At 36.6% G+C, this 16,486-nt stretch overlaps 1 protein-coding gene across 6 annotated transcripts in view; it reads left to right on the forward strand.

Annotated features, from left to right (window-relative positions):
• Positions 1–16,486, forward strand: part of PDS5B (PDS5 cohesin associated factor B) — a 226,461-nt gene that overhangs the window by 195,702 nt on the left and 14,273 nt on the right. For all 6 annotated transcript variants that reach the window (XM_077159007.1, XM_077159008.1, XM_077159005.1 and 3 more), the window contains exons 24-30: positions 945–1,068; positions 6,592–6,796; positions 9,286–9,400; positions 11,193–11,325; positions 11,572–11,691; positions 12,706–12,768; positions 13,298–13,443. In XM_077159007.1, coding sequence (XP_077015122.1) covers positions 945–1,068; positions 6,592–6,796; positions 9,286–9,400; positions 11,193–11,325; positions 11,572–11,691; positions 12,706–12,768; positions 13,298–13,443 — 906 coding nt within the window. The remainder of the gene's footprint in view (positions 1–944; positions 1,069–6,591; positions 6,797–9,285; positions 9,401–11,192; positions 11,326–11,571; positions 11,692–12,705; positions 12,769–13,297; positions 13,444–16,486) is intronic.

The following is a 16,486-nucleotide window of genomic DNA, read 5'->3' on the forward strand; positions in this document are numbered from 1 at the left end:
GTCTCTGGGCCTTCAGTTATCTCCGTCAGGACACAGCTCTGAGTTCTGGCTTACTCAGCATCTCATGGGAAGGCACACGGCAACTTCTGCTGGGCCCGCATCTCCAAACATGTGGGTCTCAGGTCAGCTCTATCAGCTCTGAAGCGACTGCCCTCCACGTGCCCACATCTGCTCTATCTGTCAGCTCTGAGCGCTCTCCAAAATGTTTCCTCTTTTAAAGGACTCCAGTAAACTAATCAAGACCCACTAGAATGGGTGGAGTCACATCTCTGCGTAATGAAAAGGTGACACCCACAATTGGGGACGCCACATCTCCTTGGTGGAGATAATCTAATCAAAAGTTTCTGCCCTACAGTATTGAATCAGTATTAAAAGAAATGGCTGCCCTCACAAGATAGGATCAGTATTAGGACATGATTTTACATACTAGATTCAAACTGGCACAAGAGCCTTTTGCTAATATTTGAAAAGTTGAATTCTAGCTTAGAATAGTAATGTTTTATAACTGCACCTGCTTTCGCTCTACTCTTATGTTTAGTGCAGTAATTTTGGTTGACTGTTAAGCAAGTTATGGCATTCTTAGGCCTAATCCATAAGTAAACAAATGTCCAAAAATTCCATAGTGGACCGCTTAAGACCCATCAACTAACATACAAAAAGATTTGTTCTAGGATTGGCTAAAAGCTTTTTATTTATAGAGTGAAAGCATTAAATGACTTAATGACACTAGCATAGACATATATTTGAGAAGAATTTTATTATATTAGATACCATCTTAGTCTAATTAATATGTTACTTAAATATACTAAGTGATTCAGTATCACTAATTTATTTTCTACTTTTTTTTAGCCAGAAGAAATTTTACAAAATTAGATATATACAAAGCAAGAATGTTTTTGTACAGACAACTGAAAATGTAACTTACCTTCTTTCTTACTTTTCAGTAAGCCAGATATGTCCCGACTGAGACTTGCTGCTGGCAGTGCAATTGTGAAGCTGGCCCAAGAACCCTGCTACCACGAAATCATCACATTGGAACAGTATCAGCTCTGTGCACTAGCTATCAATGTAAGGACCCTGCCTGTAGAACAAGACTTCATCAGGTCTTTGGATTTTAGGATTCAAAAAGTCCACTATGATAGATCAAAATCTTAAATGTTTAAGTCTTCTATGGAAAAATTTGTGCACGAGAAACAACTCGAAGTTCTTAAACTGTTTTAAATTGCTAAACATAATATTTAGTTCCTAAAATGATGGAAAACTAGAGAAATTTATATTTTTATAATGACATGGTAATTTCAGGTCAGAAGCAGTCTTTTTACTCAGTGTGTTAAATTTTCAAATTATTAACAATGATGCTTATGATTCATATTCCAACCTACAAATTTCATAGCAGAGTGACATATTTGAACTATGTCTACGTCACTTAGGAAGTCTTTAGCATTACTGAGAAAATTAAAGGAAAAAAAGGACTTTCATATTAATAATTATGATATTCCACTATGAGTTTGTCATTCATGATTTTGTTATTTTACACTTAATTTTCTTGTTCTTTTCCAAGCAATTTTATATGTAAGACCTCAAGCATTTAGGTAAATGTTTTCAAGGATTATTGTATTTTTTTCTCTTTTCCCTCCTCCCTCTTTCTCCTGCCTATTTAAGAAATGGCCACTGATGTATAACTATTTTTGTCAAGTTCTGATAATTTTGTATTTAAAACAGCTATTCCAAATCCTTTTTATGATTTATTTTAGTTTTGTTGTTCAACTATTAGACCGGAAAGAACCGTTTGAGAAATGAGATTTTGGGGAACCCATAACTTCACGTTTAATTTCCCCATTTAATTTTGGAGATAATCCTATTTTGTAAAAAGGTGAAAATTGCTTTAAAAGTATGCATAGTTAAGGGCGGGCCATGGTGGCTCAGCAGGCAGAGTTCTCATCTGCCATGTGGGAGACCCAGGTTCAATTCCCAGTGCCTGTCCATGCAAAAACAAACAAAAAAAGTATGTGTTAAATCCTTAGAAGAAAGATAGCCTGTGCTTTTATTTTTTATAAATTGGCAGTACTGTGGTCTTTGCATTGGCAGAGTACTTGGTGCTATTGTTTTTTTAAGTGGAAATTTTAATAAACCAAGGGAGTTCAGAAAAACATGAAAAGAGATGGGCTTTTTTCAAACTTATTGTTTGAATATGCAATAGGTATATCCCAGCTGTTAGTTTAATGTCCACCTGCCAAAGAGTCACACTAATGGTTTTCTAGAGACGTTACTTCCTTCCTAGCACAGTATTTGGAATACATTACTACTTCATTCACCAGAGTTCCAAGATCAAAGTTGCCTAAGTTTTAAGCTTGCTCTGGAATTTCTGTAGCCTCTTTCCACAACTTAAAAAACACATCAGGAGCAGTGCAATGGTAGCTCAGCAGGCAGAATTCTTACTTGCCATGCTGGAGATCCGGGTTTGATTCCTGGTGCCTGCCGATATGCAAAGAACGAACAAAAAGCATATCAGGTGTTCTAGTTTGCTAGCTGCTGGATTGCAGTATACCAGAAACAGAATGAATTTTAAAAATAGGAATTTATTAAGTTGCAAGTTTACAGTTCTAAGCCTGTGAAAATGTTCAAATTAAGGCAAGGCCATAGAAATGTCCAAACTAAGGCATTGGGGGAAAAGATACCTCACTCAAGAAGGCTGATGTCATTCAGGGTCTCTCCCAGCTGGACAGGCACACGGTGACATCTGCTAGCTTTCTCTCCAGGCTTTTTCAACAGCTTCCCCAGGACTCTGTCCCTTTTGTTGACTCTGTCAGTTCTCGTGGCTCTCGTGGCTCTAAAGCTTTTTCCAAAATGGTTCCCTCTTAAAGGGCTCCAGTAAGCAACCCACCTTGAATGGGTGGAGACACATCTCCATGGAAACCATCTAGTCAAAAGTTACCACCCACAATTGGGTGGGCCACATCTCCATGGAAGCAATCAGAAAGATCTCACCCAGCAATACTGAATGAGGATTAAGGACATGGCTTTTCTGGGATATATCATAGCTTCAAACCAGCACACTCTCTTACCCTTGGTATTCATCTTTTGACTTTGCTCCCACTGTTTTCCCTAGCTGCCATATTATAACCCAGAATCCAGAGACTTCAGTCTGCGTTGTCCATGTCCTTTCTGTGTATCATCCGACACAACTCACCATTCCTTTATTCTTGAAATTCTCTTCTGTGGGTTCTCTCTTCTGATTTTGTCTTACTTCTCTGATGTCATTTTCTAAGTCTTCCTCTTTTCTCTGAAATATGTATGTTCTGTAAGGATCTGCCTTTGACACCTTCTCCTTTCATCCGTTCTCCTTTGGCTGTCTTTCTGATCAGTGACTGCTGGGCCTACGGCATTAACTCTTTTTCTTCAGATGGTAAACAGAAAATTTCAGACTATTGTGTTCTGAAACTATGACTGAATTTATCAGCTCTCCCAAATTTGTTTTATCCTAGCATTTAGAATCTCAATAAATGTTAAATAAAAGCTGAATGGCATTTCTTAGACCTAACTCACGATTCATATTTGACTCAATTGTCTTGTACATTGTTGCAAAAGTCCAGACAGTTCTGCTCTATGATAGTTTATATATCTTTGATATATATCTGAGTCATTCTTGCTAGACTATTGGGGGGGCTTTCTCTATTGCCAGACAAATTTCCTGAATTACTGCTTTGATCATTTTATTTCCTGGTTCAGAAATATTCAGCAGCTCATACTTTTTCAGCCCAGCATTCAAACCCCTCTAAAATTTGGACCTAAATGAACCTTTAAAAATCTGTCCAATACCTGTCCTTATTCCAGTGAAGTTGAACAATTTTCTTCTTTTATTGGCATTTCATTTTGCTTCCTCTTGTTTTCTTCTCGCCCTCCCATTTGCATACCCGAGTCTAACTGTTTTTGCAATTCAAGACCCAGACACCACCTTCTCCACAAAACTCTCCCTGATAACTGGAAGTGTCTCTTTCTTTTCAATTCCCTAAGGATTTTATCTAATGTCCTCTTTTATGGTCTAAGCTTTGTCTTGTGTTTTAGTTTTTATGTACATATGCTTTATTTCTCTTTCTTGAATTTGAATTCATTAAAAGCAGTATTGTATATCCCAGAGGCCCTTGTTAGTAATTCACTTGAATTGAAAGTAAATCTGGAGGAATAGAAACTCAATGATAAGAACTTTAACACAATTTAAAAATTGTTTAGGTAGTTTAGAATTAGGATTCAGTTCATCACACATTTACTCTATACTGTTATGTGAATAAGTATTTATAATACAGTATAATATAGGCTACTGAACATAGTTCTATGGATAGTTTGTACTAGAAAAGTCCACTAAAAGTTAATTTTCTTAAGATGCAAACCAAAATTAATAGTCAATAGTGAATATAAGTTTTGATTGGAACTTTACCTTGTGGGAGAAAAACTTTGTAGTATTGGATATCATTTCTTTTTTTTCTTATATTTAACCAATTACTAATTGTAATTACTTGACTCTGAAAGAGTCAAGTATTTGCTTTTTTGAGAGTATAATTTTTCTGATAAAATTATATTATTATATCCTTTGCATTGAACTTTTAAGAGGTAATCAAAAAGATAACCATCTTTGCGAGAACATTTGAAGTCTTCCTCAGTTTCCTTTTGGACCTTGTTCTAGTTTGCTGACTGCTGGAATGCAATATACCAGAAACAGAATGGTTTTTAAAAAGGGGAGTTTAATATTGCTAGTTTACAGTTCTAAGGCCAAGAAAATGTCCCAATTAAAACAAGTCTGTAGAAATGTCCAATTTAAGGCATCCAGGGAAAGATACCTCGGTTCAGGAAGGCCGATGAAGTTCAGGGTTTCTCTCTCAAGTGAGAAGGCACATGGCGAACAGAGAGTTTCTCTCTCATCTGGAAAGGCACATGGAGAACACGGCATCATCTGCTAGCTTCTTCTCCTGGCTTCCTGTTTCATGAAGCTCTCCGGAGGCATTTTCCTTCTTCATCTCCAAAGGTCACTGGCTGGTGGACTGCTTCTCGTGGCTATGTCATTCTGCTCTGCTCTCTCTGAATCTTTTCATTCTCCAAAATGTTTCCTCTTTTATAGGACCTCAGAAACTAATCAAGGCCCGCCCAAATGGGTGGAGACATGTTGCCACCTAATCCAGCTTAACAACTACTCTTGATTAAATCACATCCCCAGGGAGATGATCTAATTACAGTTTCAGGCATACAGTGCTGAAGAGGGATTAGAAGTAGCGGCTGCCTTTACAAAATGGGATTAGGATTAAAACGTGATTTTTCTAGGGTATATACTTCCTTTCAAACCTGCACAGACCTCTTTTAATTCTTTATTCAAGCAGTTTTTTGCATGTGTTTGTGTGTGCTTTTTGCTTGCTTGTTTGTTTCGAGGTGTTTCTCTTTTGAAGTCCCTACAGCGTCATCATTCTTGTCAGTTTTCTCTTCTTTAGGGTTTAACTGTTTTGTCAGTTGCCTTGCCTTGATTTGACTTTTCTACTCCTGCCTTGCTTGAATGACTTCTTAAAATCTTAGTACTTTTGGGCGGGCCGCGGTGGCTCAGCGGGCAAAGTGCTTGCCTGCTATGCCGGAGGACCTCGGTTCGATTCCCGGCCCCAGCCCATGTAACAAAAACAAAGAAACAAATTACAATAAAACAAGAAAATGTTTAAAGATGTTTCCCTTTCTTCCTTCCTTCCTTCCTTCTATCCTTCCTTCCTTCTCTCTGTCTTTCCTTAAAAAAAAAAAAAAAATCTTAGTACTTTTGCCATGATCCACAGATTGACTTTGTTATTAATTTGCTTTGTATTGTTGGACTCTGAGCAGTTAATGAGAGAAGAACGAAAACATGTACTTGGTTGTAGATTAATGTTAATAAATGGTCTGATCCTTTGTTAGTACATTTATGATATTTAAATTTTACTCTCTTATGCAGTTTGTAACAGAGCATTTTCATAATATATACTTGTATAACGAGGTCCTTCTCTCCTGTGGGAGAAATGCTGAGGAGGATTGGATTCCCTGTAACTCTGTTTTGTGGAGTGTGGGCATAGAGAGTAGTATTTCTGTGAAACCTAGACTACATTTTTTAAAGTAACTATTTGATATTAGAATGAACTGATGTTTCAATGAAATGAAATGAAAAAAAAGGATTGAAAGAAAAGGACAAGATGGCATGAACTAGGTTTTGAAAAAACAAATGAGCATTCTAAATAGAAGAAACAGTATAGACCAAGTTGCAGTAATCTGAATCCATATCACACCTATGTGTCACACCTTGGCAGAGGGTAGTGTGTAGTCATGGAAGCCTGTGTCTCATTAAGAGCTGGCACTTGTCCCTATAGTTCAGGCTTCATGCTAGCTGTTTGAGTCTCATTATCCTATGCCAGCCTTGAAACCTTTGACTTGTCACACATCATCTCAGTTTTGGGAACATAAGCCCTAGTTGTTCACAAACTTGATGTTAACTTCTGTTTACTTGCCATAGCAAATTTCATATTTGATGTTCATACTTAGATTATTTTTTGCTACTGTGTGATAATATCTAGATTAATTTTGTCTTTACAGGATGAATGCTATCAAGTAAGACAAGTGTTTGCACAGAAACTTCACAAAGGCCTTTCACGATTACGACTTCCTCTTGAATATATGGCAATCTGTGCCCTCTGTGCCAAAGATCCTGTGAAAGAGAGAAGAGCTCATGCCAGGCAGTGTCTGGTAAAAAATATTAATGTGAGACGTGAATATCTGAAGCAGCATGCTGCTGTTAGTGGTAAGTAGATGGGAAAATGAAAAGTACACCTGCCAGTTTCAGTTTTATAGAACACAAAATGAGGTTCCTTTTATTTAGTATTTTCTAATTGACACTCATTAAACACGATTAATTAGGTTGCCTAATTAATCTGTGCCTTTGTTTCCTTGTTTGAAATGGGTATAATTATGCTCATTTCTTATGGCTGTTGTGAGGATTAAAGAAAATAACATACACGAAGCACCTAGTATAATTATCATTTTTCAGTAACAGCTTTTTATTTAAAAATGCCCTTTTAAAAATATAAATGAATGAGTACTTAAATACCAACCCGTATCTGTTTAGGTGAATGAATAAATGGCCACAGAAAATAAACAGTGACCTCAGAGGTGCTTTAACTAGAATAGTAAAACTTGTGTGTTTCCATAGATTGTCTGAGCAGTCGGAGTTGAAAAAAGTACAAGTCTCTGATTTCTGTCGGCATTGTCTCCTGGAGCTGACATTAATATCAGGGGCTTGCGTGCCTGCATTTTAATATGCTCATTCCCCCACCCCTGTTAGTTTGTGTGCCTCTCTGACTTCTGTGACTTGTTTAACATTAAAATCCATCAGTTATCCAGGTCAGAAATCACAAACATTCTGCATATCTTATTTTCCTCTCACCAGTTACCTAGTCCTGCCAGTGTTTCCTCCAGGTATTTGAACGTGTGTCCTCTCCTCTCCCACCCTGCTGTATTTCACTCGGATTACTGTTCTACACTTGCTCCTAACTGCCCCCCTGTCATAAATGTTCCCCTGCCTCTGACCCACTCCCAGCTGTGCCATACCACTGTCACAGTTATCCTTCTCAAAGAGATCTGGTCATATCACTTTTTTACTTAAAATCTGTCGGTTTGTCATAGCTTATAAAGTTGAGATTCCTTAGCATGGCCCTTTATAGTTTGCTGTCAGCCTTAATTTCAAACTTTGTCTCTTGCCACTCCCTATTATAAGCTCTGTGCCCATAGTACTATGTACTATGTATTGAAATTTGTGCAGCCATCTTTTTGCTCTACTGTCATTTCTGTCTGGAGATTGCCCCCATCCCCACTCCCCTGAATAACCAAATAGACAAACAAAACCAAGGAATGTGGTTTGCACCTCTTGAATCCTGTAACCTACAGTTTTGAAGTGACTGCCTTGCCGTGCCCCTTTCCTTTGCTTCCTCCCTGTGAAAATGTGAGGGCTCTCATACCGTTGTTGTGTTTGGGCAGGTCACCTGATTAATCTGTGCCTTTGCTTCCTTATTTGAAAATGGATATAATTGCGCTCATTTCTTATGATTGTTGTGAGGGGTAAAGAAAATAACATATATAAAGCACCTGGCATAATTCATGACCCAAAGAAGTACCACGTTATTAGCTATTTCTGTCATAGAATACCTTTCACATTGAAATTCACTTTTTTTTTTTTTTACATTGGCAAAAAGCACTGGGAATTGAGCCCAGGTCTCCAGCATGGCAGGCAAGAACTCTGCCTGCTGAGCCACTGTGGCCCGCCCTGAAGTACACTTTTGTCCCTGTTGATGTAGTAGTGGGAATCCTTCCCTAGTCTTATTCTTTTGCATATTTAGTTTCTGTTGTAGGCCTGAAACATAGTAAGTATTCAGTGAATGCTTGATAGGATTAAATTTGAACCTCGTTAACTTTTCTCTTCTCTGCCCACGTTAAAATGACTGGTATTAACCCACAAACTGTTCTCTTCCAGTTCAGCATTAGAACCGAAAAAGCTTAGTGCCTTATTTTTGCATGTATTTCAGACTGAACATCTGTTTTAAGATTTCACTTTGAAAATAGAAAATATGAAAAAGAATTCTTCAGAATATTAGTCCTGGCCTTTTTTAATCCCCTATATCCAAGTTAGTTAAGGACCCTACTGCTCTCAGTGAACAAATTCATATTCAAACTAAAAGGCTATTTTTTGTATTTAGAACTTCATACAAACTCTTATTTAAGCCCATTCCTCTATATAACATTCTTCTGCTACCGATAGTATCAACCTTTACTTCCTATTTTTGTGCCATACTGTTGCTAAAATATTTATTAGCAGTTTTTCATTTTGCTTAGTACCTTACAAGAGAACGTTAACCATGGGGTCTGTCATAGCAACTGGAAAATAGATTCTTCAGTGTCTCTCAGTCTTGAATATATCTTGCTTGGGTCACCTTTTCCATGTGCGTTTGGAAACTGAAATACTTGTTGTAGCCTCAGCACATGGTGCATTTAGTAAGCATTTCCGTATTGGGCATGACAGATGTATGGATGAATGAATAAACGGTTTCATTTATGATGTACCTCAATACTGGGGTATTTTACTGTATTTTTTTCTGGCCATATTGTGGTAAACTGTTGGAAATCAGAAAATGTAGTATCAAAGAGAGAACAAGAAGAGAGAGCACGCGCAAGATTTGGTTTTCTAACCTAGATGTTTTGTTTTGTTTTTTCTTTTTTTTATTTTTTTTTCTTTTTCAGAAAAATTATTGTCTCTTCTACCAGAGTATGTTGTTCCATATACAATTCACCTTTTGGCACATGACCCAGATTATGTCAAAGTACAGGATATTGAACAACTTAAAGATGTTAAAGAGTAAGACTTCTTCCATCCCATTTTCATACTTTCTGAAAGTTGTTTTTCCCCTTTCTGCTGATAATGGGATCTCAGTTATAATCAGTTTATTACATTTATTTCCTCTCAGAAGTTTAAGGTTCTTTCCCTTATTTGCTCTCTTATTTGTCTTTCTTTTTCATGCCATCTCTTCACATTTCATTTCTTATATCATTTCTCTAAAATTAATTTAGCACAATTAATACACTTTATATCTGTTTCTTTACTAGTGTGACATTTCTTTTCAATTGAAGCGGTCCATTAGAGTTTTCTATTCTGGATCTTAACTTTTCCCACCTCAATATAAGATTTTGTGTAGATTTCTATGTGTGGTGAATTAATCCTCTTCTTCACTCCCATAGGAAGTACAGTGTTCTTTGAAGTACAGTGTTCTTTTGTTCCCTCTACAGGAACAAAAAATGGTCTAATTTAATAATGGACCCAGTTGATAACCAGGAGCTATTTTCACTTACTACCTCACTGGTGCTTCTCTAATAAAGGGTTTAGGACAGTTCTAATTCTAATATTTTGGAAGTACTCAAGATTATTGTTGAGAGACTGAAAATTCTCCAGAGGATGGTTTAGGAAGATATAGTGATATTTACAGAAGTCATCATTCTACCAGCACAGATCTTAAAATACATTTGAGACCCTGGTTCTTTTTCTGTTATAATAAAGAACAAACTTTGTGGTTTGGAATAAATTAATTTTTTATTCCTTTAACTTCTTATTAAAGGTAAATAGCTCTTGTTCATTCATAGATATATTTATACAGGTATATATTTGAGATACCTCAGAAAGAATAAAATCAAATTACCAATAACTTCTCATGGCAACGGAAAAAGCTATCACCTCCTTCTTGCCACAGTTTCCAATTTTTAAAATAAGCAGTTCTCCCAAAGAGTAATTATAACTAATGAAAACTTCTAGCTACCTCTCTTTATCAGAGAGTATTGATTTTTGAAACAGATGAACTATTCTTTGGAAATGTACTGGACATTTTTGGCTGTATTTCCAAAGAACCCCATACATAATAGATTTCCATTTGACCAGGCAGCCGCACCAGAAGAACTTAACATATGCCTGAGATGTCAAAGCTTACCCCTAGCATAATACTTTGTCTCACAATTCTCTCTTCTCCTCTCATTTCTTTTTTTTTCTGTGCATCAACTGTAACTCTGTTCTTTTCTGTCTGTATAATAGAGGCAGAGCACTTTATTGAATCACCTTTTATTGTAATTTAACTTTAAAATTGGGCTGCTGATACATTTCTCTAATTTTTCCTTATTAAAACAAAGACATTATATGTGATTATCAACCATGACCTTGTCCTCTCTAATTTATTGAGAAGATTCTTATGTATCTAGTTAAGGTAGTTGTGTTCTCTTGAAGACATCCCATCAGGCTGCAGCTAAGACCTGGAGTTTCCGAGGTCTCCTTTTACCCATGGGCTGGCTGTTCCTTTCGGTGGTCTCCCGCCCGCATCAGTTGGGGGCTAAGATCACTCCATTCTTTCCACCATTTGTGTTCCTTTTAAACTGCCCTGGGAAAATTAGTGGCTTTGAAAAAGGGGTCTTAGGAGCTCACAACTGTGTTGCTGCCCTATTGTGAGATGTGTGAGTGACGTGCCTTTTTACCCTGCTGATTTATAGCTGTTTCTTTCTGTGTAATTTTTCCCCCTCCTGTACTTATAATCTGAGTTCATTCTATTGAGATTTTAGAGTTATTTTTATCTGTATTTAACTAAGGATATTTTTCTTCTTGGTTTTTTTAGATGTCTTTGGTTTGTTTTGGAAATATTAATGGCTAAAAATGAAAATAACAGTCATGCATTTATCAGAAAGATGGTAGAAAATATTAAGCAAACAAAAGATGCCCAAGGACCGGATGATGCAAAAATGAACGAAGTATGTAATTCTTTGTAAATATTTATGGTCCTATGTTAATTTAAGCATTTGGTTGAAGGCTATGATACTTCTGAAATGTTAATAGACAACATCAATCCTTCTTTTCTATCTGTAAGATGCCTACAATGACTTTTGTCTTCATTCGTTTGCTAGTTATATTGGTTGCATGTTGTAGAATTACTCCTTATTCACAGAATCTTAGATGCCAACTTAAGTAGCAGCTTTGTCTTTTAAATGCCATTGCAGAAATTGTACACTGTGTGTGATGTGGCCATGAACATCATCATGTCAAAGAGTACCACGTACAGTTTGGAATCTCCAAAAGACCCAGTTCTACCAGCTCGTTTTTTCACCCAGCCCGACAAGGTAACTATTTTAGAATTTGTATATGTAAGTTGAAGTAAAATCTGTCTTGCAGCAGCAGTTTGTTGGAAGATCAGGAAAGAACAATATCAGGAGCTGGTCTACTTTAGTGGCATAGAAGAGTTGCCATGAGTTTTGAAAATGTGGTTGCAGACCAGAATCTGGCTCACATTTCTAATAGCACAATTTTATCTGTACTAGCTATTAGACTGGCTTTAAACTCTGAATACAAAATCTAGATCACCTTAACTAACCTGTTTACATGATCAAAGTGTACAGATTTGCAGTCAGTGTCTGTTGATCCAAAATAGGGGAAGACAGATGCTGATAAAAAGCCCGTCTGACGTTAGAAGCCTCTGATTGGAGTTTATAACTGGGTAGGAGGAAACAGACAACAGACCCTGATACACCCTGGGAGTACAACAGGAGCATTCCCACACTGTTTACACTCAAGTGTTGTGCGAGATGTAATTAGGAGTTTTCCTTTTGGAGGTTCATTAGGTACCTAAGCATGTTAAATAGCAGGGAGGTGTGGAAACCACCACTACTAACCCTCTTACTTTTTTCTACCAACAAAATACCAGTTAATGTCTTAGGACAGTAACGTACTTAATAAGCTACCTGTGTATATTGAGATTTGAAACAGCCTTGTAGGTTTACCCAGTAGCCAGAGGAAACTGTCTGCTTTTAAATATTCACTTTTTATGAGCAAGACAATTACAGTTCATTTCATCTGTTCCTTGGAGAGCAGTATTACAGAAGCATTTTTTTTTCTCATGTGCTCTTAGGGCTCTGACTTGTCGTTAGTAGCTAACGTGTTGTTAATATTGGAGTTGATATACGGTAGGTTTAAACTTCCCGCAGTCCTTAAAATCAGTGCCCAAAAATTTGTGCTTCAACTGACTAGTTTAAATAAATGTGTACTTTGAATTAAAAAGTTGCTCTATGCTTTGTTGACTTTTGACCTGCCTCATAGATGTAGTTTTTTCATATTCATTGCTTTTTCCTTGCTTGTAGAACTTCAGTAATACCAAAAATTATCTGCCTCCAGAAATGAAATCGTTTTTCACTCCTGGGAAAGTATGTATTGAAAATTTTTAATTTTACATAGTAGTTTATTTTGATTAGTGTTATTACCACTATAATTTAAAATTTGTGTATCTCAAGGTAGAAAAAATAATTATTAGATATCTTAATTTCCTAGTTAGAAGTGATTTTACTTACTGAAGAGAAAGAAACTGAGATGCATGCACTAATTTTTTAGCTTGTAATAAAGCCCAAGAGCCCTTGATCCTTAGACCTCTTATCCTGATATAAAGATCAAAATCTTAAAATAAAAGGGTATCTTCTTGTGGCTTTCCATAGCAAGAGTCTAATTATCTGTTTTCACTGTGGAGTATACATTTCCTTTCTTCCTTACTTTTCTGTGTAAGTCTGTTAATTTGCTAAGGTGACACATAATTTCTAATCCTTGTTTTACTTAAGCATAGGCACATTTTTTCATGATTTGTATATAAATACTTTGACAGGTGTTATTTCTGGGTTTTTTTACGTGTAAGTTTCTTTTGGCTTTAATCATATAGAAAGAGACACGTATTTCTCATTTCAGCCTAAAACAACCAATGTTCTAGGAGCTGTTAATAAGCCGCTTTCATCAGCAGGCAAACAATCTCAGACAAAATCATCACGAATGGAAACCGTAAGCAATGCAAGCAGCAGCTCAAATCCTAGCTCTCCTGGAAGGATAAAAGGGAGGTAAGTATATGAGACTATGAGATTAAAAAAATATCATAACCTTTTTTATCATAGGTTTAATGGCAATGAATAGAAATGAATGATGGATATCTTAAGAGTCCCATGTAACCCTGGTGGCCTTTCAAGTTCATATTTAGTTTCCTGTTCATATTAGATCAGTGCTCAGTCTTAGCCTTTCATATTCTAGTTTGTTGTGGTAATCTGTGTTAGGAGACATAAAAGGTTCCAACCTAAGTGTCCAGTAGTTAAAACTGTTTAATTATGGTATATTCATATAATGGAATAGAATGTAGTCATTAAAAATTGGTGAGGACTGAGCTGCTATTGAAGAGTTCCCATGATATGTTACTGAGTGGAAAAGGTCAAGTATGGAAGAGTTATGGTATCTGCCCCTTGTATGTGTAGAAAGTTTACAAGTCAGCTGTCTTCTGCACTGTTCATAAGTAGTCAGTACAAAATGGAGGAGACGTTAGCAATGTGTTAGCAGTTTTCTTGTGATGAATAAATCACTTGATATATAGAGCAATAGACATAGAAAAATTAGCTCTTGTCTGTTCTAGAGTCTCCTGGATTAGTACCTGAAATTGGCTAATAGCTAAATGACCCTTCAGCTATAATTTAATCCTCAGTTGGGTGTTTTCTAGTGGAGGACCCCATTCTTTTTAACTTTTTTATTGTAAAATATAACATATTTACAAAGCAAAGAAAGAAAAAGAGCAATAATTTTTTTTATCACATAGTTGTATGTTCATCATCATGATCATTTCTTAGAACATTTGCATCAATTCAGAAAAAGAAATAAAAAGAAAACAGAAAAAAAAATCATACATACCATACCCCTTACCCTTCCCTTTTTAGCATTTCAATCTACTAAATTTATTTTAGCATTTGTTCCCCCTGTTATTTATTTGTTTTTAATCCATATGTTTTATTCATCTGTCTATAAGGTAGATAAAGGAAACATCAGACACAAAGTTTTCACAATCACACAGTCACATTGCGAAAGCTGTATCATTATACAATCATTTTCAAGAAACATGGCTACTGGAACACAGCGTTATATTTTCAGGCAGTTCCCTCCAGCCTCTCTGTTAGGCCTTAACTAAAAAGGTGATAGCTATTTTTTTTTAACTTTTTTTTTATTAATTAAAAAAAAATTAACAAACAAAACATTAAGATATCATTCCATTCTACATATACAATCAGTAATTCTTAATATCATCACATAGTTGCATATGCATCATTTCTTAGTACATTTGTATTGATTTAGAAAAAGAAATAAAAAGACAACAGAAAAAGAAATAAAATGATAATAGGAAAAAAAAGATTATACATACCATACCCCTTACCCCTTGCTTTCATTTACCGCTAGCATTTCAAACTAAATTTATTTTAACATTTGTTCCCCCTATTATTTATTTTTATTCCATATGTTCTACTCTTCTGTTGATATAGTAGCTAAAAGGAGCATCAGACACAAGGTTTTCACATTCACAGAGTCTCATTGTGAAAGCTATATCATTGTTCAATCATCATCAAGAAACGTGGCTACTGGAACACAGCTCTACATTTTCAGGCAGTTCCCTCCAGCCTCTCCGCTACATCTTGAACAACAAGGTGGTATCTACTTAATGCATAAGAATAACCTCCAGGATAACCTCTCCACTCTGTTTGGAATCTCTCAGCCATTGACACTTAGTCTCATTTCACTCTTCCCGCTTTGGTCGAGAAGGTTCTCTCAATCCCTTGATGTTAATTCTCAGCTCATTCTAGGGTTTTTCTCAGTCCTTTGATGCTGAGTCTCAGCTCATTCCAGGATTTCTGTCCCACGTTGCCAGGAAGGTCCACACCCCTGGGAGTCATGTCCCACGCAGAGAGGGGGAGGATGGTGAGACTGCTTGTCATGTTGGCTGAAGAGAGAGGCCACATCTGAGCAACAAAAGAGGCTCTCTTGGGGGTGACTCTTAGGCCTAAATTTTAAGTAGACTTGACCTATCCTTTGTGGGGTTAAGTTTCATCTGAACAAACCCCAAGACTGGGGGCTCAGCCTGTAGCTTTGGTTGTCCACACTGCTTGTGAGAATATCAAGAATTCAACTTGGGGAAGTTGAATTTCTCCCCGCTCTCACCATTCCCCGAAGGGGGCTTGCAAATACTTTTCCACTCACTGATCAAATCACTCTGGGATTCATCGGGGCATCACTCTGGACAAACCAACAAAATCTCATGTCCTACCTGAGATTCCAAGTACTTATGACATTCAATCAAACTATCTACATGAATTGTATTAGGAAATGCTCTAGTCAAAATATAAATTTTGTAACAAATAAACATTTTTTGCTTTAGTATCACACATAAGGTGACATTTTAAAGTATTAATTATCATCTATTTTCAGCACCCTGCAATAATGACATTCCTTTGTTCTTCTTCATGCAAAAACATTTTTAAAATTTGTACATTGTACATTTCACTATTATTATACACTCTAGGCATTCCTAGATTATACAATCTCGATCTTTAACATCTATCTTTCTTTCTGATTTCATTTATGTCCCCTGCCCTCCTCCCTCTATCATTCTCACATGCAGCTTCATTCAGTGTTTTAACATAGTTACATTACAATTAGGTAGTATTGTGCTTACCATTTCTGAGTTTTTATATTCAGTCCTGTTGCACAATCTGTATCCCTTCAGCTCCAATTACTCAATATCTTACCCTATTTCGTGATAGCTATTTAATGTATAAGAATAACCTCCAGGATAACCTCTTGACTCTGTTTGGAATCTGTCAGCCATTAACACTTTATTTTGTCTCATTTCTCTTTTTTTCCCTTTCTGTCAAGAAGGTTTTCTCAATCCCTTGATGCTGAGTCCCAGCTCATTCTAGGATTTCTGTCCCACGTTGCCAGGAGAGTCCACATCCCTGGGAGTCATGTCCCACATAGAGGGGGGAGGGTGGTGAGTTTGCTTGTCGTGTTGGCTGAGAGAGACAGGCCACATCTGAGCAACAAAAGAGGTTCTCTGGGGGTGACTCTTAGGCCTAA

This window comes from Tamandua tetradactyla, chromosome 4 (genome assembly GCF_023851605.1).
Source record: "Tamandua tetradactyla isolate mTamTet1 chromosome 4, mTamTet1.pri, whole genome shotgun sequence".
Lineage (NCBI taxonomy): Eukaryota > Metazoa > Chordata > Mammalia > Pilosa > Myrmecophagidae > Tamandua > Tamandua tetradactyla.